At 40.6% G+C, this 27869-nt stretch overlaps 1 protein-coding gene across 2 annotated transcripts; it reads left to right on the plus strand.

Annotated features, from left to right (window-relative positions):
* Nucleotides 1–223: 223 nt before the first annotated feature.
* Ccni (cyclin I) lies at nucleotides 224–27869 on the plus strand. 2 transcript variants are annotated; one of them, XM_004664889.2, is made up of 7 exons: nucleotides 225–685; nucleotides 6919–7075; nucleotides 13174–13302; nucleotides 18521–18595; nucleotides 18724–18864; nucleotides 19295–19525; nucleotides 26428–27869. In XM_004664889.2, exons 2-7 carry the CDS (start codon nucleotides 6962–6964, stop codon nucleotides 26869–26871), a joined length of 1134 nt encoding a protein of 377 aa, XP_004664946.2. In that variant the 5' UTR covers nucleotides 225–685; nucleotides 6919–6961; the 3' UTR covers nucleotides 26872–27869. The 2 variants fall into 2 exon arrangements, with proteins under 2 accessions (XP_045017636.1, XP_004664946.2); XM_045161701.1 differs by lacking the exon at nucleotides 6919–7075 and having other exon boundaries at nucleotides 224–685.

Consider the following 27869-nt stretch of genomic DNA (forward strand, 5'->3'; position numbering starts at 1 on the left):
ACAGCTCAACTTGAGGCTAGATTTCATGATCTGTTCGTAGGCCGGGTAAAGGGTCAGCGAGGAAACAAGCGGTGGGTGTTGTTTACCATGCACGCGGGAAGGAATCGGTCCGCGAGGGCGGCACCGAGGAAGCCGGCGCTACATTCTTACTCCCCTCCCCCCAGCCTTCCCCGCGAGCGGACGCTTAGGCGCCTGTGTCTCGCTTTTTCTTATTTTACCCCCTTTCCCTTTCCTTTTTTTTTTTTCTTCCTCCCCCCCCCTTTCCCCTTCCACCATTTCCCCTTGGAGGCGCTTCCCCCGGGCAGGGGCAGAGCCGGCCTCAACCCCCGCCTCTCCCCGGCCCCCGCCGCCCTATGGCGAGAGGGCGCCCCCTCCTCACCCGGGCTCGAGTGGCGGCGGTGGGAGCAGCGGGACCGGCGGCGGCGGCCTCAGGTCCGGGGTCATCATGGAACTAGTTCGCTGACTGACCCTCTGGCCGCAGCTGTGCGTCCCGCTCGAGCGCCCCCGGCCCGGCTCACCCTCTTCTCCCTCGGTTGTCGGCCCGGTCCTCGTCCCGCGCGCCACGCCGCCGCGCGCAGAGGAAAATGAGGCGGTAACGGGCCCCCGGATGACACCGCGTCACCACTGTGAGGCCTACAGCTCCGCCGGGGAGGAGGAGGAGGAGGAGGAAGAGGAGGAGGAGAAGGTGAGGGGCGCGAGCTCTGAGCGTCGAAGCATCCTGCCACGGTGCACTCCACGGAGTGTCATACCCCGAGGTCGCGCGCGGCTCCCGGGACACCCACCCCTGTGTCCCCCTCCCGGGGAGCCGAAGGGACTCGCCCTTCCGCGCCTCTGGCCCATTTAGGTTCTATTTCAGGCCGTCTTTTCCGCTTTGAGTAACTTTTTTTGTAACCTCAGTACATTACCCACCCAGGTGTATGTTCTAGGCTCCGTAAAGCAGTGCTAATCAAGAAGGGTACACACTAACACCCTTGGACGTCACGGATCCTGCGGGAACCACAGCAAGATCACTTAAAGTGGGAAGCCGAGAGAATGCCAAGCGAATTGGGCGACCCACCCACGTTACGGAAATTGAGGGAGGGGAGCGATGTCCAGAACTTGGGTGGGTGAAAGTAGAGAAGTGAGTTCCATCGTGAAGGAGAGAAAGAAGGGCTAAAGGTCTGCAGATCATTTGGGAAGAAGTTGAGACTCATAACAAAATAGTGAAAAGTTTCCATCTAGGGAGGTAAGGATGGATTAATTGAAGGTCTTTGTCAAGGTAAAAAAAAAAAAAGGCTTTTATGCTTGTCAGTGAGGCGCTATTCAGAGTTTTGAGCAGCAGCGTTTGGTGAGGGTTGGCTGTTGGGCAATTTTTTTTTCTTTTCTTTTTTTGAGGTAGGGTTTCATAGTAGCTCATGCTGACCCTGGAATTCACTGTAGTCAGGGTAGCCTCAGACTCACAGCGATCCTCCTATCTCTGCCTCCCAAGAGCTGGGGTTAAAGGCGTTCGCTACTACACCCAGCTTTCAGGCAAGGTTTTTAGTGGTTTGCAATTTCATCTACACTGATGTAGGCAGTAGCATCTTCATCTTCACATATGAGGAAAAACAGCCTCCACAACATGTTTGCCTTTGGATAAGAGCCTAGAATTCAGTCTTTTTTTTTACTATATGGTCTCTTCTTCATTTTTCTGTGTAATTTGTGAAGGATGGAAGAAAGCAGCCTACGTAGAATGGATGTGGTTTAAATTGGCCAACCCAGAACCAGAGGGATTCAGATCTCTTGAACTAGAGGTTTTTAAACTGGCTTAATGATAATGTAAGGACAGATGTGTTCAGAAGGTATAGTAGACATGACCCGTCGTTATAGATAGATTGTATGTGGTAGGATGTCTTCCTTAGTAAGCTAGAGTGGAACCTGAGAACAGCACATCTCGGTCAGGATTGAAAGCCAAGAGTATATTTGCTTTATTCTGATTATGTAACTGTTTGAATGAAGAGTATTCACTTAAGTGTGCTTGTTCATTTTTTTAAAAAAATATTTATGAGAGAGAAAGAGAGAGAGTGCCAGGGCCTCTAGCCACTGCATACGAACTCCAGACACATGTGCCCCCTTGTGCATCTGGCTTACGTGGGTCCTGGGGAATCAAACCCCAGTCCTTAAGCTTTGCAGGCAAATGCTGTAACCGCTAAGCCATTTCCCCAGTCCCCTGCTTGTTCATTTTTGAAATGGATTTGGTAGCTTCAGTTTAGTAAGGTTGTGTGAGGATTACATCTAGGTTAATATGAAGGCACTTTGGACAATACCTGGCCAAATAGTAAGTACTGAGTGCTTTTACTTGTTAAGTACCTTAAACAAGTGCTTTTATTAGTCATGTGCTAAACTGGAAATAAATGTTGGCCACCAACAAATTCAAGAAAAGGCTGGTTTAGAAATGATCATCATAGAGCAGTTAATAGCAAAGGTAGGATTATGTGGGAAGGTAGGTCATAAACTGCACAATTCTAAAGGGGGCTATTCATAGACTGACAGCAAGTTTTAGCAGTGTGGGCTACAGAAATTGAAAGAGTAGTGTGTGTAAAAGCATGGCAGGTTGGGAATGATCAATTACCTGTAATTCATTTTTTCTGGTGCATAAAGTCAAGGAACATATAGTGAAACATGAGGTTCTTGTAGGTTCACATTAATCCATCCTCAAAAGGGGAACTAAGAGGAGTTACTACTACGGGATTATTAATTAGATTTTTAGTATTAGAGTTGGCATTGTGATTCTCATAAATAGTATAGTTACATATTAAGTTGTTAATTATACTAGTTTTGTGCAGCCAGAAGAGCATGAGGCCCTATATGTATGTTGGTAATGTAGTTTATGCTATCCAATAAGCAGTTTATTAACTCAGAAATTAAGCTATGTAGTAAGTTTGGAGAGTGTTGTAGAAGCAGTTGAGAAAAAAAATAGGAAAAATGTAAAACTAAAAGTTAGATGCGTGGAATATGCCAACCACAATTCAGATTGAGAATTTATTTATTGATTTATTTTTGTTTTTTTGAGGTAGGGCCTTACTCTGGCCCAGGCTAATCTGGAATTAACTATATAGTCTCAGGGTGGCTTCGAACTCATGGCGAGCCTCCCACCTCTGCCTCTGAGTGCTGGGATTAAAGGTGTGCACCACCACGGCTGGCCAGATTGAGAATTCTTTTTTTTTTTAATTAATTAATTTATTTATTTGAGAGTGACAGACACAGAGAGAAAGACAGATAGAGGGGGAGAGAGAGAATGGGCGCTCCAGGGCCTCCAGCCTCTGCAAACAAACTCCAGACGCGTGTGCCCCCTTGTACATCTGGCTAACGTGGGACCTGGGGAACTGAGCCTCGAACTGAGGTCCTTAGGCTTCACAGGCAAGTGCTTAACAGCTAAGCCATCTCTCCAGCCCAGATTGAGAATTCTTAATCATAAAATTGAAAATGTTCCAAAATCTAAAAAATTTTGAACATTAGTCACAAGTGGGAAATTCTGCACTGAAACTTTTATGTGCAAAATTATTTTGAATTTATATGTAATTGCCTATGGGCTATATGAGTAAAGTATATATAAATGAATTTCTTGTTTAGGTTGGGTTCCCATCTGCCTTGTTATGTATATGTAGATATTTCAAAATAAAAATTGAAGTACTTCTGGGCATAAGCATTTCACATAAGGGCTACTCAACATGCATAGTTAGTCCTTTAACTGTTAGAAACTAAAATGTAATCAAAATTGTGCATATATCTTAAAGAGTGGGAATACAATAACAAGGTAAAGTTCTGTCATTTAAAAAGGTAAAACTGCACTGGAGAGATGGCTCAGCAGTTAAAGATGCTACCTTACAAAGCTTGGGTTTGATTCCCCAGTACCCATGTAAAGTCAGATGCACAAAGTGTTGCATGCATCTGGAGTTATTTGCAGTCACGGGAAGCCCTGATACACCCACACTCTCTTTTTTCCTCTCTCTCTTTCAAATAAATAAAAGGTAAAATTGTCTTGGGGAGGCTGAGGCAGGAGGATCACAAGCTCAAGACCAACTTGGGCTGTGTAGCAAGAAAGACCTCATTTTCAGAAAAAAAAAAAAAACTGTATAATTGAGGGTTTAGCATTTATATTTATTATGTTAGTGTTAGCAAAATTCATTATCCATGTAGCTTAAATAATCTTTTACATTAGAAGATAGCTTTGTAAGTTGTCCATAAAATAATGAACACTGCATTCTCTGGTCTTACCCTGCCATAGTAGCTATCTTGTCTTAGAAAAGAAGTGTAGAAAATACTAACTTAAGCATTTTCATAAAATCTCATTTTTTGCTATTTCTACATTTTTTATTTGTAAATAATTTGAAACTTAATTTTTCTCCCCAGAGATACTTAATATTTTGTGTTTGGCATATATTACAAAGTCCTAAAATTATCTGTATTTCCTGAGAATAGGGATATTCCCATACAAAATAACAGTAAAGTTTAATTCTAGTAAAATTAGCTTTGATGTATTTTTTGTAATCTATAGTCCATATTCCATTTATCTTATTGGATCTAGTAATGACATTTACAACATGTATCTCCCTGTAGATAGGAGCCAGTTCAGTTAGTGCTTCATTTAAGCTTGAGCATCTCCACAATTCTCACCACTTGTGTTTTTTTTCTTTCCTATTTACATTCATTGCTTGTATGCATTTATCTGTCAGTTTGAGGTGGGAATCTCCTGTAGCTCAGACTGACTTGGAACTCATGTAGCCAAGGGATGAACTTAACCTAATGATCCTCCTGCCTCTACCTCCCAAGTTTCTTGTCATGTGACACTGTTCCCTGTTCACATGTTTTTCTTTTTCTTTTTCTTTTCTTTTTTTTTTAAGATATTTTCATTTATTTGTGAGCAGAGAGTGAAATGGGTATGCTAGGCCCTCTTGCCACTGCAAATGAATTCTCAGATACATGCTGCACTTTGTGGCTTTACATGTGAGTACTGGGTAATTGAACCTGAGTTGGCAGGCTACAAGCAAATATTTTTAACTGCTGAGCCATCTTCCCAGCCCTAAGTGTATTTCTTAAGCTTTTGGAACTCTGAGCTCATTTTCCTTTTTTCCTTGGTGTGAACAAAAAATGATTCTGTTTTCTCTGTAATATGGTTTATTACACTATATTCTTTTAAGCTAATTGTACATTCTTAGAACAAATTTAACTTGTCATAGATAACCTTTTTTATTATATTGTGGAGTCCTTTTAGTTTTTTTTTGTTTTTTTTGTTTTTTTTTTGCTTTTTGAGGTAGGGTCTTGCTCTATTTGAGGCTAACCTGGAATTTATTATATACTCTCAGGGTGGCCTCGAATTCATGGCAATCCTCCTACCTCTGCCTCCTGAAAGCTGGGATTAAAGGTATGCACTGCCACACCCGGCTCTGTTAGTGTTTTTTTTTCTTCTTCTTCCTTCAAGACAGGGTCTTGCTGTGTAGCCCAGAGGAGTTATCAGAAGTACTGAGATTACAGGCATGTACTACTATATCTGACTTCCATTGTCTTTTTAGGTGAAGGTTAGGCAAATTTTAAGATTTTGTTTTGTTTTTGTTTTTCGAGGTAGAGTCTTGCTCTAACCCAAGTTGAACTGGAACTCATTCTCACTCTGTAGTCCCAGGCTGGCCTCGAACTCACAGCCATCCTGCTCCCTCTGCCTTCCAAGTGCTGGGATAAAAGGTATGTGCCACGATGCCCAGCTAGTTGAGATCTTTTTAAATGTAGGCATTTTTCAGGTGTTAATTTCCCTCTTAGATACTGTTTCCTTATAAGTTTTGGATGTCTTCATTTTCACTCATCTCAAAATACTTTGAAGATTCCTTTGTTTTGAAAGAGTTGATAATATGCTATCTACACAAGATCTGCATAATAGGAAAAAATGATGACATCAAAATAGAAGAAATACTAGTTGAAAAGAAGGGTTTCATTGGAGGGGAGATTTTGGAAGGGGTAAAGGAGAATGTTGAAGGGATTATATTCATAGTATATTGTCTATTTTGATAGACGTTATCAATCAAAAGTTAAAAAGAGGGCTGGCAAGATGGCTTAGTGGTTAAGACAAAGACCCAGGTTTGATTCCCTAGAACCCATGTAAGTCAGATGCACATGGTGATGCATGTGTCTGGAGTTTGTTTGCAGAGGCCCTGGAACATTCATATTCTCTCTCTCTCACACACACACACACTCTTTCTCTCTCACATAATAAATAAATAAAACTAAGTTAAAAAGAATAACCTCTGCAGCATCTGAACATTTGAAAATCTAAGGGCCTTATTTGTAGTTAAACATTCCTTCTCGCATGATTTTGTCTCTCTGTGCCTCTTAAAATCTTCAAAGGAATGTTATTAATAGAAAACAGTAGCCAGTGTGTGTGTTAAGCCAGTGGGGTGTGTTAAGAAGGATGGTGGCACTTGGTGAGCCTCCCTAATGTGTGGCATAAAAAAAAATGACTTAAATTTGAAGACCAGAGCTCATAAATTACAGCCTAAAATTTAGGTGTGGAAGAAAACCTCAGAACCTCCGTAGTCCAGTCTATCCAATATTAGTGTTTCTTCTAAATATCTCTTGACAGACAATGATCTAGTTTACACTGTATTTGTAAGATTAATATTTACATCTGCTTAAGTGGCTGATTTTTTTTTATAACTGAAGCTTAAATTTGAAGTGAGAATGTTTTAGGTAACTGATTATAAGATTTTATAGCTTTTAAAATACCATATATTAAACTGTTATACTGCTTTGTAACATTCTATTTGGTTTTATAAACTGCTTAATAAGTACTAATATTTAAAAAGTAAGTATATTAGTTAAATAATTATTTGTTAGTAATAAGTATAATTAGTAATAATAATTAAAAAATATTAGTAATTAAATAGAGCATTATTTATATTGATTTTATAGATAGCTACATCAAGCTGGGTGGCAAGCAGATCCAAAGGATATCATGAAGTTTCCAGGACCTTTGGAAAACCAGAGATTGTCTTTCCTATTGGAAAAGTCAATCTCTAGGGAAGCCCAGATGTGGAAGGTTAATTTGCCGAAAATGCTTTCAAATCAGGTAATGATTTCTCTCTTCAGATAGATAAGTCTTACTAGAAGCGCTCTGATATATTTATATATTACACAGGGTACACGTGTGCCATTAAGAACATGCTCTTAGCTGGATGTGGTAGTGCACACCTGTAATCACAGCCTGTAATTCCCAAGGAATTTATTAATTTCACCTAAATTGTCACTAGTTGTATAAATTTGTTTTCAATATCTTCTTAACATCTAAGGAGTCCATACTGATGTTCCCTTTTTATCATTTCTGAATTGGTGATTTGTGGTTGTCCATTTGTTTAATTTTTCTTTTTTTTAATTTTAATTTTTTAACAAAATTTTTATTCATTTATTTGAGAGAGAAAGAGGCAGAGAGAGAGAGAATAGGTAAGCCAGGGCCTTCAGCCCCTGAAAATGAACTTCTGACGCATGTGCTACTTGGTGCATCTGGCTTACGTGGGTCCTCAGGAACCAAACCTAAGTCCTTAAGCTTCACAAGCAAGTACCTTAGTCACTAAGCCATCTCTCCAGCCCCTGATTCATTATTATTTGATTTTTTTTTTGGTTTTTCGAGGTAGGGTTTCACTCTAGCCCAGGCTGACCTGGAATTCACTATGGAGTCTCAGGGTGGCCTCGAACTCATGGCGATCCTCCTACCTCTGCCTCCCGAGTGCTGGGATTAAAGGCGTGCGCCACCACCCCCGGCTTTATTTGATTTTTTTTAAAGATTGATTTTTATTTATGAGAGAGAGAATGGGTGCACCAAGGCCTCCAGCCACTGCAAACAAACTCAAGACGCATGTGCCACCATATGCATCTGGCTTATGTGGGACCTGGAGAGTCAAACCTGGGTCCTTAGGGATTGCAGGTATGCATCTTAACCGCCAAACCATCTCTCCAGCCCTTATTTGATATGTTTGAGGCAGGGTCTTGCCCTAGTCCAGGCTGACCTGGAATTCACTAAGTCTGAGGGTGGCCTTGAACTGATGGCAATCTTCCTACCTCTTGTCTCCTGAGTGTTGGGGTTAAAGGTATGTGGCACTATATCTGGTTTAGGAGTCACTATTTTTACTTATTTATTTTTGCTGGGCATGGTGACATACACTTTTATGAGAGAGAGAATGGGTGTGCTAGGGCCTTCATTGCAATAAAACTCCAGACATTTGTGTTACCTTTTGCGTTTGACTTATGTGGGATCTGAGGAGTTGAACATGAGTCCTTAGGCTTCATAGGTAAGCACCTTAACCACTAAGCCATTTCTTCAGCCCAGGATTCATTATGTTTTATTAGTTCTTTTCCTATAGGCTTGGTTGTCCCAGCAGTGCTGGACCTTTAAAAATTGGTTATTGTAGCAGCTTTTTTACATTATTCTTAGTTGGAGTGTAGGTTTGCTGCCACCTACTTAACTCTAACCCAAAACAGAAATACTCTTTTTTGGGGGGGCCGGTTTCAGGTGTGTCTAGCCAAGGCTGGCCTTGAATTCACAGCAGTCCTACCTCAGCCTCCCAAGTGCTGGGATTAAAGTCATGAGCCACTATGCCTGACATTTCTTTTCTTTCTTTTTTTAATATTTTTATTTGTTAGAGAGAGTCACATAGCTCCTTAACTACTCAGCTATCTCTCAAGTCCCTCATCCTTTTTTAAAAAAATTTTTTTTGTTTATTTATTTCTTTATTTGAAAGCAACAGAGAGGAAGAAAGAGGCAGAGAGGGAGATAGAGAATGGGCACACCAGAGCCACTAGCCACTGCAAATGAACTCCAGATGCGCACCCCCTTGTGCATCTGGCTAACGTGGGTCCTGGGGAATCGAGCCTTGAACTTAGGTCCTTAGGCTTCACAGACAAGCGCTTAACCACTAAGCCATCTCTGCAGCCCCCGTCATCCTTTTTTTTTTTTTTTATTTTCCCCTCATCCTTTTTTAAAAAACAGTAATTTGGATTGAAGAGATGGCTTAGCAGTTAAGATATTTGCCTGTAAAGCCAAAGGACTTGAGTTCAATTCCTCAGAACCCATGTAAGCCAGGTGCACAAGAGGGCGCACACATCGAGTTCATTTGTAGTGGCTGGAGGCCCTGGTGTGCCCATTCTCTCTCTCCCTCTTCTGTCTCTCTTTCTCAAATAAATAAATAGGGTTAAAAAATAAAACGATATTTTAGCCAGACGTGGTGGTGCACATCTTTAATCCCAGCATTTGGAAGGCAGAGGTAGGAGGATTGCTGTCAATCAGAGGCCACCCTGAGACTACATAGTGAATTTCAGGTCATCTTTAGCTACAGTGTGAGACCCTACCTCAACAAACAAACAAACAAAACAATATTTTTATTTTATTCGAGAGAGAGTGGGTTCACCAGGTCCTCTTGCCACTGCAAATGAACTCCAAATGCATATGCTACTTTGTGCATCTAGCTTTACGTAGGTACTGGGGAAGTCTGGGTCCATAGGCTTTGACGCGAGTACTTTTAACCTCTGAGTCATCTCTTCAGTCCTATTCACTATTTTAAATGAATGGGAATAGAATATTTTAGGCATAAAACATTTTTTAAAAAGTAAAAGGGGAGCCAGGCATGGTGGCACATGCCTTTAATCCCAGCATTCAGGAGGCAGAGATAGGTTTGCCATGAGGTTGAGGCCACCTTGAGACTACATAGTGAATTCCAGGTCAGCCTGGGGACTAGAGTAAGACCCTGCCTCAAAAAAACAAAAAAAGGGGGCAGGGCACTAAGGAGATGGCTCTGTAGTTAAGCTGCTTGCCTGCAAAGTCTTAATGGTAGGGGTTTGATTCCCTAGTACCAGTGTGAACCTAGATGCACAAAATGGCCCATGCATTTGGAGTTCTTTGCAGTGGCTAGACACCCTGGTGCACCCATTCTGTCTGTCTCTCTTTCTGCTTGCAACTAAAATACTTTTTAAAGGCACTTCTAATAAATATTACTGCTAAGAACATGTTTGAATTGATTTGTGAAACTTGTCTTCTGAGGATTTTGTTGTCACTGCTAGTATAGCTACTGATGGGGTGCTTTCTTGATTCTGTTCATAACCTTATTCATGATTATAAAAACTTTTTATAATTTTATTTTCTGTCTTATCAGGTAGTTTAAAGGAGGAAAAGAAGAAAACTAATACTTGTTCCTTGTTCACTCTATATGTGTTATACAGAGGAAAGTTCATGGGCTTAAACACTAGTACTGTAACTTTCAGTCTTCCACAAATGATCAGCCCTAATCCCCTTTTATTTGAGGCTCTAGCCCAGGCTGACCTGGAATTTACTATGTAGTCTCAGGGTGGCCTTGAACTCACAGCACTCCTCCTACCTCTGCCAGTGCTGGGATTAAAGGTGTGTTCCACCATGCCTGGTTTCCCCTTCGTTTTTTAAAGGTAAGAATTAGTAGTTGTTTTAAGAAGCTTTCATTATACTCCCACACTGGACCAGGTGCTCTTTCACTGTGTTACCTAGAGCTTTACACACAGCTTTGTTTCAATACTTAAAATATTTGAGGGACATTAAAAATTTTTTTTTTATTATTTTACTTGAGAGAGAGAAAGAGACAGAGAGAGAGGGAGAGAGAATGGGTGCGCTAGGGCCTCTCAGCCACTGCACACAAACTCCAGGTGCATGCACCTCCTTGTGCATCTCACTTACGTGGGTTCCGGGGAATCTAACCAGGGTCCTTTGGCTTTGCAGGCAAACACCTTAACCGCTAAGCCATCCCTCCAGCCCGAGGGACATTTTTATAGTCTGCTTTACCATAAGACTTGCGTTTTGAAGTGTGGACAGGGATTTTTTTTTTTCACTTAGCAACTTAATAGTGAGTTGCAAATATGAGAGATTTTAAACCATTTTTATTTATTTTCTTGTTAGTATTATTTATCCATTATTGTAGGGTCCTTCCAAAGGGCATTGGCTTAAGACCATGTAAGCCATGTAAGTGTGTTGGTTTGGCTGCTGCAGAAGAATACATTGTCATGCCAGAACTGAAAAGTGCAATGACAGAAAGTAAAGGAGGATGCATTGGAATAATTTTGTTTTCTCAAAGTATGGTCTCAGTCTAGCCCAGGCTGACCTAACCTCACAATGATCCTCCTAACTCTTCCTCCTGAGTGCTAGGATTAAAGGCGTGACCTACTGACACTTGGCCGCCTCTCTTTTTCTCCTTTCAAAATAAATAAATATTTTTTCTTAAGAAACAATACTCTTTACCAGTCATTACAGAAGTAGAATCATTTCATTACTTTGTGTTTACCTGACAGAAGTAGTACTTTAAAAAATCTGTTTTGCCAGGCTTGGTGGTGCATACCTTTAATCCCAGCATTCAGGAAGCAATGGTAAGAGGATCACAGTAAATTCAAGGCCAACCTGAGATTGCATAGTGAATTCCAGGTCAGCCTAGGCCAGATTGAGACCCTACCTGGAAAGACCAAAACAAATAAAAAAATCTGTAGTTGGTTGGTAATAGTTGTTGAATAGTGATAAACTCAAGAGAAATGGATATTAAAATCACTATTTTTAAAAAAATATTTTTATTTATTTATTAGAGAGAAAGGCTGATAGAGAGGGAATGGTCATGCCAGGGCCTCCAGCCACTGCAAACAAATTTCAGATGCACGTGCCACCTTTTACATCTGGCTTACGTGGGTACGGCTATCAAACCTGTGTCCTTAAGCTTCACAAGCAAGTGCCTTAACCACTAAGCCAACTGTCCAGCCCAAAATCATTAGTGTTTTTTTTTTTTTTCCCCTAGCCCAGACTGACCTGGAATTCACTGTGTAGTCTCAGGATAGCCTTGAACTCACGGCGATCCTCCTACCTCTACCTCCCAAATGCTAGGATTAAAGGTGTGCACCACCACGCCTGGCAGCCCAGGCTTTTAACTTACTGTGATACTCTATCTCAGCCTTTTGAGTACTGGAATTAAAGGCATGAGCCACCACACCTGGCAAACTAAAATTTTAAAATGTTATATTCCCTGAATATCTCAATTTAAACTGTAGATATTTGGTGAAATGATAGAGTAAAGATTTTATTTATTTTTTGTTTATGTTTTGAGTGTAATGTGTGGTGTATGTGGTTGTATGCCTGAGTGTGTGCTCTTGCAGTGCCCCATACGCTTGCCTACAATGGGGGGGGGTCACTTGCCTGTTTGCCTGTGGTGATCCAGTGGAACATTGGGTATCCTGCACCATTACTGTGTTCTGCCTAGTCTTTTTGTTGTTTGCTTTGTTTTGTTTCTTCGAGGTAGGGTTTCCCTCTAGCCCAGGCTGACCTTGAATTCACTTTGTGCTTTCAGGGTGGCCTTGAATTTATAGCAGTTCTCCTACCTCTGCCTCCTGAGTGCTGGGATTAAAGGCGTGCACCACCACACCTGCCTTGGTATTGTTTTTGAGCCAGAGACTCTTTATTACTGATTCCAGAGCTTGTGGGATTCTGATGATTTGTGGATGTCTTCTTTCCTGTGGGACTGGGGTTACAGGCGAGCATGGCCATGCTTAGTTGTTTTATGTGGGATCTAGAGACTTGAACTTGGGCAGTCTCAGGTCCCCTCAGGCCCTCTCCTTGCACAGGAAGTACACTTAACAACAGAGCCATCTCTCTAGCCCCAGAGTGAAGATTTTTTTTTTTAATTTTTATTTATTTATTTGAGGGGGGGGGAGATGGGCACACCAGGGACTCTAGCCACTGCAAATGAACTCCAGACACATGTGCCATCTTGTGCATCTGGCTTATATGAGTACTGGGGACTCAAATCAGAGTCCTTAGACTTTGCAGGCAAGCACCTTCGCCACTAAGCCATCTCACCAGCCCTCTTTTTTTCTTTCTTTTTTTTTTTTTATTAGCATTTTTATTTAAAAAATCCCATGGTAATTCCCTCCCTCCCCACCCCCCACACTTTCCCCTTTGAAATTCCATTCTCCATCATATCAGATTTTAATGAAGAGTAGTAAAGACTTGATGAAATTAAATATGCTATAGTACATAAAATTTTATTATCGTCTTACCTTATTTGATGTTTGAATAACCTTAAAAAAAATCTTTAATTTATAGATGCATTTTCTGGAGTAGTTAACTTTTTATGAGTATTGTAAACACACACTTAATGATAAATTGTTCCCTTATAGAATGTTTCTCCATCCCAGAGAGATGAAGTAATTCAGTGGCTGGCCAAACTGAAGTACCAGTTCAACCTATACCCAGAAACATTTGCTCTGGCTAGCAGTCTTTTGGACAGATTTTTAGCTACTGTAAAGGTAAGTATTATAAGGTACATTTAAATATAGCCTCATGATGGAGGACTTGTATGTTAAGCTATAGGCTATCAGTAAACATACTATAAATTAGAAAAAAGTAGAAAGCTTTCCTGGAGAATGGTAGTTTCCTACAGATAGATATCTATATGTATATCTGTGAGGACATCTCTTGTGGTCAGTGGGTTTTTTTATTTACAGAGAAAAAGAAAGAGAAAGAATGGGCACATTAGGGCCTCTTGCCACTGCAAACAAACTCCAGATGTATGCTCCACTTTGTGCATCTTAAGTAGGTACTGGGGAATTGAACTTAGGCTATAAGGTTTGCAAGTGCCTTAACCGCTGAGCAATCTCTCCATCACCAAGGAAAATGTTTCATTTGCTATTGTTTTAAAATGTTGGCAATGTCTCATTATAATGTAACTTTTTTGCAACAAGTTATATTTAGCCTATGAAATTTTTGCTCTCTTGATTTTTTAAAATATATTTTATTTATTTATTTATTTGAGAGAGAGGGAGAGAGAGAATGGGCACACCAGGACCTCCAGCCACTGCAAACGAACTCCAGATGCATGCGCTCACTTGTGCATCTGGCTTACATGGGTCCTGGAGAATTGAACCGGTATCCTTTGGCTTTGCAGGCAAACGCCTTAACCACTAAGCCATCTCTTCAGCCCTCTCTTGATTTTTTTAGTACAGGCCATATGGCATTAGCAGAACTATTCTAACATGTCGGTGTACTAGAGGACAGTGAATCAAACTACAAAAGGATAAGAGTTTTGCATATTTTCTTCTATCATTACTTTTTTTAAAAGAGTTTTTATTTATTTATTTGGGGGGGGGGAGAGAATGGGCACACCAGGGCCTCCAGCCACTGCAAACAAACTCCAGATGCATGCGCCCCCTTGTGCATCTGGCATATGTGGGTCCTGGACAATTGAACCGGGGTCCTTTGGCTTTGCAGGCAAATACCTTAACCAGTACGCCATCACTCCAGCCCCATTACTCCATTATTGTTTTGGTTTTTGGAGTTAGGGTCTCATTGTAGCTCAGGCTGACCCAGAATTCACTGTGTAGTCTCAGGGTGACCTTGAACTCAACAGCTGTCCTCCTACCTCTATCTCCTGAGTGCTGGGATTAAAGGTGTATGTCACCTAGCTTCCCTGTTATTTATTTTTTGAATACCCATGTTGTATGGGTTTTTTGTTTTTTTTTTTACAATATATGTGTATTTTCCAAAATGTACTTTGGGGTGTAAACACTTCAAAAATTTATTTTATCCTAGCACTTGGGAGGCAGAGGTAGGAGGATCGCCGAGTGTTCGAGGCCACCCTGAGACTACATAGTGAATTCCAGGTCAGCCTGAGCCAGAGTGAGACCCTACTTCGAAAAAAAAAAAAAAAAAAAAAATTATTTTATGTCATTTTTCTTTGGTTTTTTGAGGTAGGGTCTCACTATAGCTCAGGCTGACCCTGAAATTCACTATGTAGTCTCAAGGTGACCGCGAATTTACAAAGATCCTCTTACCTTTGCCTTCTAAGTACTGGGATTAAAGGGGTGTGCCACCATACCCAGCAAAGGTAGGGTCTTTCTCTAGCCCAGGCTGACCTGGTATTCACTTTGTAGTCTCAGGGTGCCTTTGAACTCAAGACAATTCTCTTATTTCTGCCTCCTTAGTGCTGTGATTAAAGGCATGTGCCAACAAACCTGGCTTTGTTTTAATTTTATTGGATAATAGTATACAAATATAACCAAAGGTTTTATATTGTCCTTATTGTAATATATTATTGGCTATTCTCTTATCATAGAAAGTTCTCAGTAGATTTAAAGCTTTCTATAGCATTTATTTAATGGCAACCATGAAAGAAAAGCAATTCATTTATGTACCTAGGAATATGTAAGCTGAAGGAACTATGAATTAAATGTTTTGCTATTACTTAAGGTAAAGCCACAATTACAGTGTATGGTTGTGCACACTTATAATCCAAGCAACTTGGAGGCCAGCTTTGTCTACAGAGTGAGTTTCTAAGTCAGCCTGGACTAGAATGGAGTCTGTCTCAAAACCTTCCACCCACAGGGGATAGGGGAAAACTGAAAGCCACAAAATATGGAATAGTATAAGAATTTGGATAGCCCTTCGGTTACCTTTTCATATTTCAAACTTTTAATTAAAAAGGACTTTTAAAAACACTTAATTCATACTGGAAAGGTGGCTCAGTAGTTAAAGATAGATGTTTACTTGCAAAGCCTGATGGCCCAGGTTTGATTTCCCCAATACCCATATAATGCCAGATACATAAAGTGGTACATGTGCCTGGAATTCATTTGCAGTGGTAGGAGGCCCAGGCATGCCCATAATCATTTTCTTCTCTCTTTCTAAATTTAAAAAAAAAAAAAAAATATATATATATATATATATATATATATACACACACACACACATATATATATATATAAAATTTATTTATTTATTTTTAAATTTTTATTAGCATTTTTCAAGATTATAAAAGAAATCCCATGGAAATTCCCTCCCCCCCACACTTTCCCCTTTGAAATTCCATTCTCCATCATATTACCTCCCCATCTCAATCATTGTACTTACATATATACAATATCAACCTATTAAGTACCCTCCTCCCTTCCTTTCTCTTCCCTTTATGTCTCCTTTTTTTTTTAATTTAAAAATTTTTATTAACATTTTCCATGATTATAAAAAAGTATCCCACGGTAATTCCCTCCCTCCCCACCCCCACACTTTCCCCTTTGAAATTCCATTCTCCTTCGTATTACTTCCCCATCTTGATCATTGTACGTACATATATACAATTTCAACCTGTTAAGTATCCTTGTCCCTTCCTTTCTCTTCCCTTTATGTCTCCTTTTTAACTTACTGGCCTCTGCCACTAAGTATTTTCATTCTCACGCATCTGTAGCTAGGATCCACATATGAGAGAGAACATGTGGCGCTTGGCTTTCTGGGCCTTGGTTAAAAATATATTTTTAAAACTCTTAAATTATGTAATCTCATATTCCTCCTTTTATCTTAGTAACAAGTCCTTGTCCCTCTATCATAGCTAACTTGCCTTTCACCAATAATTCCATAGAAAGTTCTTTCTTGGGTTGTATAGTCGTATTGTTCCAAAATTACTAACTTCGGGCTGGAGAGATGGCTTAGTGGTTAAGGCACTTGCCTTCAAAGCCAAAGGACCCAGGTTCTATTTCCCCAGGGCCCACGTGAGCCAGATGCACAAGGTACCACATGCATCTGGAGTTCGTTTGCAGTGGCTGGAGGCCCTGGTACGCTCATTCTCTCCCTCTCTGTCTCTATCTGTCTCTGTCTCTCTCTCAACCTGCCTCTTACTCTCTCAAATAAATAAAAATAAAATACACATATTTAAATTACTAAATAGCTGGGCGTGTTGATGCATACCTTTAATCCCAGCACTCAGGAGGCAGAGGTAGGATTGCTGTGAGTTTGAGGCCACCCTGAGACTATATAGTGAATTCCAGGTCAGCCTGAGCTAGAGTGAGACCCTACTTTGAAAAACCAGCAGAACAAAACAAAAACCTAACATTTAGTTTTGCCAAGTATTTTCTAATTTTTCATGTTTCTTAATAAGCATGACAGACCCCAATTAATATCAAAGGTAAGGCTTTACCTATAGATAGTTAATGTGCATCAAAACAGTTAACTTAAATTTTGTTACTGTTTTTGCAAGTTGTGATCCTACCTTAGCCTCCAAAGCATGTGCCACCATGTCTGGCAGTTAACTTAAAATGTACCTTAAATAAAAACAATTAGGGGGTGTTGGAGAGATGGCTTAGTGGTTAAGACATTTGCCTGCAAAGCCAAAGGACTTTAGTTCAATTGCCCAGGACCCACGTAAGCCAGATACACAAGACAGCACATGCGTCTGGAGTTTGTTTGCAGTGGCTGGAGGGCTTGGCGCACCCATTCTCTCTCTGCCTCTTTCTCTCTCTCAAATAAATAAAAATAAAGTTAAAAAAATTAGGGCTGGAGTGATGGTTTAGTGGTTAAGGTACTTGCTTGGGAAGCCTAAGGTTCCATAACCCAGTACCTGCATAAGTTGGTAAGTATGACTGGAATTTGTTTGCAGTGGCTGGAGGCCCTGGTATACCCATTCCCTCCCTCCTCCTTCCCCTCCCCACACCTGCCTCTTAAATAAAAATAAAATATTTGTGAAAAAAACAATTAGCCAGGTATGGGGGTACAAACCTTTAATCCTAGCCATTGAGAGGCCCAGGTGGGAGGAGTTTGAGGCCACCATGAGACTACATAGTGAATTCCAGGTCAGCCTGGGCTAGAGAAAGACCCTACTTCAAAAAACCAGAAAATATAAATAAAGAACATTAAAGCAAACTGTAAAAGCTCTGAACAGAAACAGTGAATGCTGCCTCAATTCTAGCACATGTTACTATGAAGCTAGCTAAAAAGTAGAAAGGAGCTAGAGATACAGCACAATGGTACAGTGTTTATGTCACATGCATGAAGCCATGAAAAATAAAAATAAGGAGAGCCAGGCAAGGTGGCACATGGCACACGCCTTCTTCAATCCCAGCACTTAGGAGGCAGAGGTAGTTTGTGAGTTTGAGCTACCCTGAGACTACAGGGGAATTCTAGGTCAGCCTGGGCTAGAGCAAAACCATACTTTAGAGAACAAACTCATGGCAGTACTCCTACCTCTGCCTCTTGCGTGCTGGTCTTGAAAGTGTGCACCACCACACCTGGCACAGTTTTGAGTTTTTGTTTTTATTTATTTTGTGGTTTTCTGAGGTAGGATCTCAACTCTAGCCTAGGCTGACCTGGAATTCAGTATGGAGTCTCAGGGTGGCCTCAAACTCACGGCGATCCTCCTGCCTTTGCCTCTCGAGTGCTGGGATTAAAGGCATGCACCAACACACCCGGCTAATTTTGAGCTTCAAATAAATGTGCATGGTGGCTGGGCTAGAGTGAGACCTTACTTCAAAAAACCAAAAAATAAATAAAAACTCAAAACTGTGCCAGGTGTGGTGGTGCACACTTTCAAGACCAGCACGCAAGAGGCCGAGGTAGGAGTACTGCCATGAGTTTAAGGCCAACCTGAGACTACATAGTGAATTCCAGGTCAGCTTGGGCTAGAGTAAGAACCACTTTGGTGGGGGAAAAAACTAAGCTGAATATAATTACTGATGTTGCTTTTTCTCCTTTGCAAAATTTTAGGCCCATCCAAAATATTTGAGTTGTATTGCAATCAGCTGTTTTTTTCTAGCTGCGAAGACAGTTGAAGAGGATGAGGTAATGAATCCTTGTAAGACTTTTTTCTTACCTTTGTTTTCATTTATCAGCTTTTTATTTTCTAGAACAGAAATTGAAAATGAGTTTACTTCTGCCTTCTCTTTCTTCTACCCCTTTGTCTTGGATAGAAAATTCCAGTTCTGAAGGTATTGGCAAGAGACAGTTTCTGTGGATGCTCTTCATCTGAAATTTTAAGAATGGAGAGAATTATTCTTGATAAGTTGAATTGGGACCTTCACACTGCCACACCATTGGATTTTCTTCACATTGTAAGTATACCAGAAGATACTTAGTTTCTTATTTGAATACATAAGATAGTTGTGTTTTTGTGCCTTTGAAAACATTGTCATTTATTGATTTTAGGAAAACTATTTAAACTAGTCAAAAATTAGGAATTGGGATATATATGAAATCACTGAGGCGAAAATTGAAAACTTAGAACTTGATAGTATGTAAATAATTTTTATACACAATCTCTAAGATAGTTAAATAAAACTAAAGCCGGGCATGGTGGCGCCCACCATTAATCCCAGCACTCAGGAGGCAGAGGTAGGAGGATCACCATGAGTTTGAGGCCACCCTGAGACTACATAGTAGATTCTAGGTTAGCCTGGACTAGAGTGAAACCCTACCTTGAAAAACGAAACAATAACAATAATAAAAATTAAAACTAAAGTGAAAATCTTTTTGTTTTTTCAGTTCCATGCCATTGCAGTGTCAACTCGGCCTCAATTACTTTTCAGTTTGCCCAGATTGAGCCCATCTCAACATTTGGCAGTCCTTACCAAGCAACTCCTTCACTGTATGGCCTGCAACCAACTCCTGCAATTCAAAGGCTCCATGCTTGCTCTGGCCATGGTTAGTTTGGAAATGGAAAAACTCATTCCTGATTGGCTTCCTCTTACAATTGAACTGCTTCAGAAAGCACAGGTATGTGTCAACCTAACTAACATTACTATCACTGTTTTCTTTATTGGAATTGATAGTGGTAATAGATGGTTATAAAATCTTTGTTGCAAATCATTCTTTTATTTATTTGGTTTTTGGAGGTGTAGGGTCTCTAGCTCAGGCTGACCTGGAACTCACTATGTAGGCGGAGGATGTTCTTGTACTCACAGCAATCCTCCTACCTCTGCCTCCCAAGTGCTGGGATTAAAGGTGTGTGCACCACCACGCTCAACTTACTTATTCATATTATTTATTTGAGGGAGGATGCCAGGGCCTCCAGCCACTGCAGATCAACTCCAGATGCGTGCAACACCTTGTGCATATGGCTTATGTGTAATGGCTTATGGGAATCAAACCTGGGTCCTTTGTCTTTGTAGGCAAGTGCCTTAACCACTAAGCTATCTCTCCAGCCCCAAACCCTTCTTAAGATTTTTATTTATTTATTTATTAGAGAGAGAGAGGGGGGGGTGGGGGGGAGGGAGAAAGTGAGAATATGTGTGCCAGGGCCTTTAGCCACTGCAAGCGAACTCCAGAGGCATATGCATCTGGCTTATGTGGGACCTGGAGAATCAAACCTGGGTCCTTAAGCTTTGCAGGTATACACCTTAACTGCTAAGCCATCTGTCCAGCCCCCAGACCATTCTTAAGAATAGCCAAGAGTTGGGCTGGTGGGTTGGCTTAGTGATTAAGGCGTTTGCCTGCAAAGCCAAAGGACCTTGGTTCAATTCCCCAGGACCCACGTTAGCCAGATAGATGCACAAGGGAGTGCACGTGTCTGGATTTTGTTTGCAGTGGCTGGGCCCTAGTGTACCCATTATTCCCCCCTCTCTCTCTCCCCCTCTTTCTCTGTCAAATAAATAAATAAAAATAAAATATTTTGAAAAAAGAATAGCAAGAGTTGAGCCGGGGGTGGTGGTACATGCCTGTAATCCCAGCACTCGGGATTGCTGTGAGTTTGAGGCCACTCTGAGACCACATAATGAAACCAGGTCATCCTGGGCTAGAGTGAGACCATACCTCAAAAAACAAAAACAAAAAAGATTAAAAAGAGGAGGGCCTAGAGAGATGGGTCAGTGGTTAAGGCGTTTGTCTGCAAAGCCTAATGACCCGAGCTCAATTCCCCAGTACTCACGTAAAGCCAAATGCACAAAGTGGTGTATGTGCCTGGAATTACTTGCAGTGACTAGAGGCCCTGGTATGGCAATTCTCTCTCTGCCAGGCATGGTGGCACAAACCTTTAATCCCAACACTCAGGAGGCCAAGGTAAGAGGATTGCTGTGAGTGTGAGGTCAGCCTGGGCTAGAGTGAGAACACCCTACCTCAAAAAACAAACAAAAGAAAATAAGAGTAGGGGCTGTAGATATGGCTCAGTGGAAAGTCAGGTGTTTTGTTTTGATTTGCTGGGATTATACACATGAAGCACCATGCCTTGCTTGAAAGTGCTAGTTTAATTCTAAGAGTTAAAGTAAAGGCTGAAGGGATGGCTCAGCAATTAAGGCACTTGCTTCACAAAGCCTAACAACTGTGGTTTGAATCCCCAGTGCCCATAAAAAGCCAGATGCACAAAGTGGTGCATGTCAGGAATTTGTTCTCAGTGGCTAGAGGCACTGGTACACCCATTATCTACTTGTCATTTATCTCTCTCTACTTGCAGATTAAAACAAAATTTTTTTTCTTTTAAGTTACTTTATTGATAGCTGCTCACCAGACCTGGATCCTTTGGGATTTATTACTTTTGCTATTCTGTTCCAGTTCTCATCAGTAATTTACTAATGTTTATTTTAATGCTTCTTGATGCATTTCCTAGCTAAATTAGTTTTTTCTATCAAAGGATAGAAATGATTATCATATTCAAATTGGAGAGTCTTTAAAATTAGCAATAGATGTTCTCTTGTTATGTGTAGAGACATTCATTTTAAATTTGGGGGGGCAGTGTACATGTCCATGCCTGGTCCCATGTGTTCACTTGCATTGGCCAGAACCACCTGTTCTTACTGCTCTTGCACCCATTCTTTTTTAAGCAGGAGTCTCTTGCTGGTCTCTTGGAGCTTGCTGGTTTGTTCTATAAGCTCTAGGAAGTCTCAGGTGTCTGTTGCTCTCCTCACTGGACTAGGGATACAGATAGATGTGTTGTGTCCATGTCCAGCTATTAACGTTGGATCCCGAGGATCGAACTTCAGCGGTCTCAGTACTCCTCACACCTTCATTCTTGTACAGGAAGTGATTTTGACTATTGCATCTCTCCAGCCCTTAAGTGCATTTTTAAAAGAGTAGTGTGGTTTTAATTTATGACAGTGAGAAAGAGGCAGAGAGAGAGAATGGGTGCACCCTAATTGAGGGAATGAGAGTATGGGTATGCCAAGACATCTTGCCAGTGCAAATTAACTCCAGATGCATGCACCATTTTGTGTATCTAGCTTGATGTGGGTACTGGAGAATTGATCCTGGGCTGGCATGTTTTACTAGCAGGTACCTTGAGCCACTGTGACATCTCCTCACACTCCCTTAAATACTTTTAAGGGAGAGTGCTTAGAGGGCTTGTCTGGTTTCTAGAATTGAGGAAATTCCAAGATAAGATAGGTTTTGCTACAATCTTAATAAAGACCAAATTATTTATTTCATACTTTTTGGAACAAATTCAGATTATGCCATATCAGAGGGTCTTTAAAAAATATTTCAGGCTAGAGAGATGGCTTAGTGGTTAAGCACTTGCCTGTGAAGCCTAAGGATCCCAGTTCAAGGCTCCATTCCCCAGGACCCACATTAGCCAGATGCACAAGGGGGTGCACACGTCTGGAGTTTGTTTGCAGTGGCTGGAGGCCCTGGCGCGCCCTCTCCCTCTCTTTCTCTCTCTCTCTCTTTCTCTCTCTCTGTCTGTGCTTCAAATAAATAACTAAAAATGATTAAAAAAAATATTTCAATTGCCGGATATGGTGGTGCACACCTTTAATCCCAGCACTCTGGAGGCAGAGGTAGGAAGATCACTATGAATTCAAGGCCACCCTGAGACTACATAGTGAATTCCAGGTCAGCCTAGGCTACAGCAAGAACGTACCTCAAAAAACAAACAAAAATTGTGTGTGTGTGTGTATACATACACACACACACACACACACACACACACACACAATTATTTGCTAGCAAAGTGAGTATATGGTCATAGTAGAGCCTTTTGCTACTGCAAATGAACTCCAGATCCATTTTGTACATCTGGTTTTATGTTGGTACTGGGGAATTGAACCTGGGCCAATAGGCTTTACAAGCAAGTCCCTTTAACAACTAATCAATCAATCTCTAGCCCCTAGAGGTTTATTTTGATAATGTTCTTTTAGACATATTCTGTTTGGGGACTGGGTGGAAGTGGAATTTAAATGGATAGTATTGGTTTAAATAATTAAAAAAGATTTTTTTTATTGTTTTGAGGTAGGGTTTTGCCCTAGCTAGGCTGACTTGGACTTTACTTTGTAGTCTCAGGGTGGTCTTGAATTCATGGCGATCCTCCAACCTCTGCCTCTCCGAGTGCTGGGATTGAAGGTGTCTGCCGCCATGCCTGGTGTTAATTTCTTTTAAAAATTTTTCTTAAATTCTTTATTTATTTTAAAATATTTGAGAGCAAAAGAAGCAGATAGAAAAAGAATGGGTGCACCAAGGCCTCTTGCCACTGCAAACAGACTCCAAATGCCTGTGCCTCCTTGTGCATCTGGCTTATGTAGGTCCTGGAGAACTGAAAAAGGGTCCTTAGGCTTTGCAGGCAAATGCCATAACTTAAGTCATCTCTCCAGCCCTCTTTTATTTATTTTGAGAGTGAGTGAAAGAGATGGAGAGGGGGGCTGAGGGAGGGAGGGAGGGAACGGGCATGCCAGGCCTCTAGCCATTGCAAACAAACTCCAGATATATGTGCCACTATGTGCATTTGGCTTTACATGGGTACTGGGGACTTGAACTTGTGTGCTTAGACTTTGTAGGTGAGTACCTTAACCCTGGTTTGAATAATTCTTTTTTTTTTCTTGAAGTTTGAGCTTAGGTTTCTTGAACTTTTTATTTTTTATTTATTTGAGAGAGAAATGAGGTAGAGAGAGAATGGCCACTCCAGGGCCTCCAGCCACTGCAAATGAACTCCAAATGCAGGAAACAACTTGTGTATCTGACTTACATGGGTTCTGGTGAAATGAACCTGGTTCCTTTGGCTTTGCAGGCAAGTGCCTTGACCACTAAGCCATTTCTCCAGCCCCTGGTTTGAATAATTTCTAATATTCTTTGTAGCTATGCCATCTTTTGTAGTCTTTATCTCTAAAATATCACTTCTTTCTTTTTTTTTTTTTGCCACACATAAAGATTAGTGACATAGTCTTCCTTTTATTTCATACCTATACCTTTTTTTTTTTTTTTTTTTAGGATTTTGCCATGGCATTTACCCATGACCATTGAACAAGGCATTAAATTTTTTGTGGTCCATCTCACTTTTTCTAGGATGCCAGTTGTCATTTAGTTGCTAAGGAATGAATAGTTCTTGAGAATTTAGGCTGAGGAAACAGAGGCTAAGGGACAGAACACAAGTGATCTAGGAAGTGAGGTTATGTTTTGTTAGTAGAATAGTTTTTTAGGCTCTTATTTCTTCATATAGTACATAAAACCCACATCTCTAAGGCAATTCAAGTTCCTTACAAAGAAAAATTTTATGCTGTGGCCTTTTCTGACAATTTTTGTCTATTAGCTTTCTTTAAAAAAAAAAAAAAACTTATTTGAGGCGGGCATGGTGGTGCAATCCTTTAATCCCATCATTCGGGAAGCTAAAATAGTATTGTTGTGAGTTCAAGACCACCCTGAGACTACATAGTGAAATCCAGGTCAGCCTGGGCTAGAGTGAAACCCTACCTCCAACAACAACAAAAACAACAAAACATAAATATATGAGAGAGTGAGAAAGAGGCAGAGAGAGACACACAGACACACAGGGCCTCTAACCACTGCAAACGAACTCCAGACACATGCCACCTTGTGCATGTGGCTTTACATGGGTACTGGGGAATTGAACTCAGGTCATTGGGTTTTGCAGGCAAGTACCCTAACCACTGAACCATCTCTCCAGCCCTGGTTTCCTTTAAAAAAAAAAAAAAACTGCCTGAAATAATAGTAGAAGCCCCATCTGTCCCTTCTCTGTGCTTTCATTAGTTTTTTAACAAGGGTCTACACCCCAGAAATACACTAAAATCTAGTTAGCAAATTTGATAACTAGTGGGCTGTCTTAAGATCATATAGTCAAAAACCTTATTTCAAATATTTTTATTTATGTGCAGGCAGAGAGAATGGGTGTACCAGGGCCACTTGCCACTACAAACTAACTGCAGATGCATGTACCACCTTGTGCATCATAGGTACTAGGGAACAAACCTAGCCAGCAGGTTTTACCAGCAAGCTCCTTTTATCACTGAGCTTTCTCCTTAGCCCCGTTTTTATGTCTTACTCATAGCATCTTAAAGTACTTTATAAGAAGGGAAGGGTTAGGTCATTTAACAAAATGACATATGCTAAAATATGTAATTTTCATGTATTCGGACAATTTCAACTAATTTTACATTTGTATGGCATTATGGCTAAAAGCCTTTCATTCTTCTTCCCATTGATTCTTTCCTGGTTAGCATGTCATGAATATGTTTAGAAATTGATTATTACCAATATGTTCTCTAGAGTGCTGTGTTCTCTGAAGTACTGGATATAGCTATGCTATTGCAAGCTATATGAGGTGAATCAAACTGAGTTAAAAAAAATGTCAAAAATAAATTGGGCATAGTGGCATATACTCCTAATCCCAACACTTGTGAGACCAAGGTAGGAGAATTAAGAGTTGGAGGCCAAGCTGGGCATGGTGGCACACGCCTTTAATCCCAGCACTCAGGAGGCAGAAGTAGGAGGATCATTGTGAGTTTGAGGCCACCCTGAGACTACATAGTGAATTCCAGGTCAGCCTGAGCTTAAGTGAGACCTTACCTTGGGAAATAAAAGAAAGGGAAAAAAAAAGTTGGAGGCCACCCTAGGCTTTACAAAAAAGAAGGGCTAGAGAAATGGCTTACCTGTTAAGGTGCTTGCCTACAGAGCCTAAGGACTCAATGTTTTGACTCTCCAGGTCCCACGTTAGCCAGATGCACATTGTGATGCAAGTGTCGCACATATGCACAAGATAGGCCATAATGTGGAGTCCAAATAAAGTGGCTAGAGGCCCTGGCGTGCCAAACCTCTCTCTCTCTCTCTCATGAAAATATGAATAAAATAAATAAAGAAGAAAAAAAGGTGGGGGGTGGGCTCCAAATGGGGGTTGGAGGGAAGTAATCCTTGATGCTTTAGGTAGACAAGCAAATTTCCTGAATGGAATAGGTAAAGTAAGGGGGAAGTTTGTGTATAAGTATACCAGACCTGTTTGCTAGGAGTCCCGAGTGAATTTTGTATTTATCTTTACTTTATTCTGCAGTGAAGAAACTAGAAGAGGCAAAGACAGTGGGGTAAAAGGGCCTTATAGGTAACAGGAAGACTGTAAAGAAAGCAGATGTTGGTTATGTAGCAGTGAACAAAGAAAATAGTGCCTACTTTCATGTAAGTGACCAGCAAATACATACACGTGAAAAATACACAACTTTAATGCCAGCACTCAGAAGGCTGAGGTAGGAGGAAGATTGCTGTGAGTTCAAGGCCAGACTGGGCTAGAATGAGTTCCAGGTCAGCCTGGGATGGATTGGGGTCCTGCTTTAAAAAAAACTAACTAAATAAATAATATGTAAGCTAAAAGAATCAATAAATGTGAAATAGACGATATTGGGGGAGAAAAGAAAGCTGAAGGAACAGGTCACAGGATGGGAAAGTGTCTGATCAATGTTGTTTTTCCGGTCCAGATGGATAGCTCCCAGTTGATCCATTGTCGGGAGTTGGTGGCACATCACCTTTCTACTCTGCAGTCTTCCCTGCCTCTAAATTCCGTTTATGTCTACCGCCCCCTCAAGCACACCCTGGTGACCTGTGACAAAGGAGCGTTCAAGGTACATCCCTCCTTTGTCTCAGGCCCAGATTTCTCCAAGGACAACAGCAAGCCAGAAGTGCCAGTCAGAAGTACAACAGCCTTTTACCATCATCTCCCAGCTGCCACTGGGTGCAAGCATACCTCTGCTAAACGTAAAGTGGAGGAAATGGAAGTGGATGATTTCTATGATGGAATCAAACGGCTCTATAATGAAGATAATGCTTCAGAAAATGTGGGTTCTGTGTGTGCCACTGATTTATCAAGACAAGAGGGAAATGCTTCCCCTTGTCCACCTTTGCAGCCTGTTTCTGTCATGTAGTTTCATGTGTAAACTAAGGTTGAGTACTCTGGGAGTGAGAACATACTAAACCAGAAAAGGCTATAGAGAAGGATATGTATTTTTATCAGACTGATTTGAAGTGAGCCAGGGGTGGGTTGGGGAAACAAACAAAAAAAAAACAAACCCTTGTTCATTTGTGCAGCTAATTATAATTATTAATATATAGTCATATATATACACATCCAGAAAATCCAAAATATATTTAAAAAAAAATTTCTTTGTAATATGTCAGTTTCATTCTTTTCTCTGTTAAAACAGCTTGCCCCATGTTGGGAAATAGCATTTAATGTTTAGGAAAGTGGTTCCACAGTTTACAGCTCGCAAAACTTGTTCCCAGCATCCTGATTTATTTTTGTTGTTTTTTTCTTTGCCATTCAATAATGAATTTTGTGCATGTTGGTCTATTTTGGCTTCCACTGAGTAGGCTACCCATGAAAATTTTTTCAATAATAAAATTTTAATGTGACAGCCATGTTTAATCTAGTTAATCTGAAGAATACTTTGAAATTATCTCATATATCAAAGGGGATAAAGTTTTCATTACATTATGTGTGTCTCAGTTCAGGTTTTAGTTAAATGGTATTTAATTAAGGTCCTTAGACTAGTTGAAAGCACTTTTGACATTTGTATAAAATAATTTGTGATAAAAGTTAATATATCCAATTGTTTACCAAAGAAACATGTAATTTTTTGTAACTGACCTGTTTTTAAACTCATTTATAATCAGTAGGAGCAATTGTCTAGATACTGGGGGCAGCTCCATGACTTGAGACTAGCTTGTAATAACTGAATTCTAGTTTTATGTTAAGCTATTGGGATTTTTCTTGATAACAAGTTGTTCCTTCTGTCTTCCAACCTACCTGTATTTCTGTTAAATGACTTTTGGACCCCTGAGCTCCCTTCAGTCTGAAAGAGAGGGTATTGTAGTCAGAACCACATACTGATAAGTGTCTGGTGGCAATAAAAAGTTGTCCTTA

Source organism: Jaculus jaculus, chromosome 11 (genome assembly GCF_020740685.1).
Source record: "Jaculus jaculus isolate mJacJac1 chromosome 11, mJacJac1.mat.Y.cur, whole genome shotgun sequence".
Lineage (NCBI taxonomy): Eukaryota > Metazoa > Chordata > Mammalia > Rodentia > Dipodidae > Jaculus > Jaculus jaculus.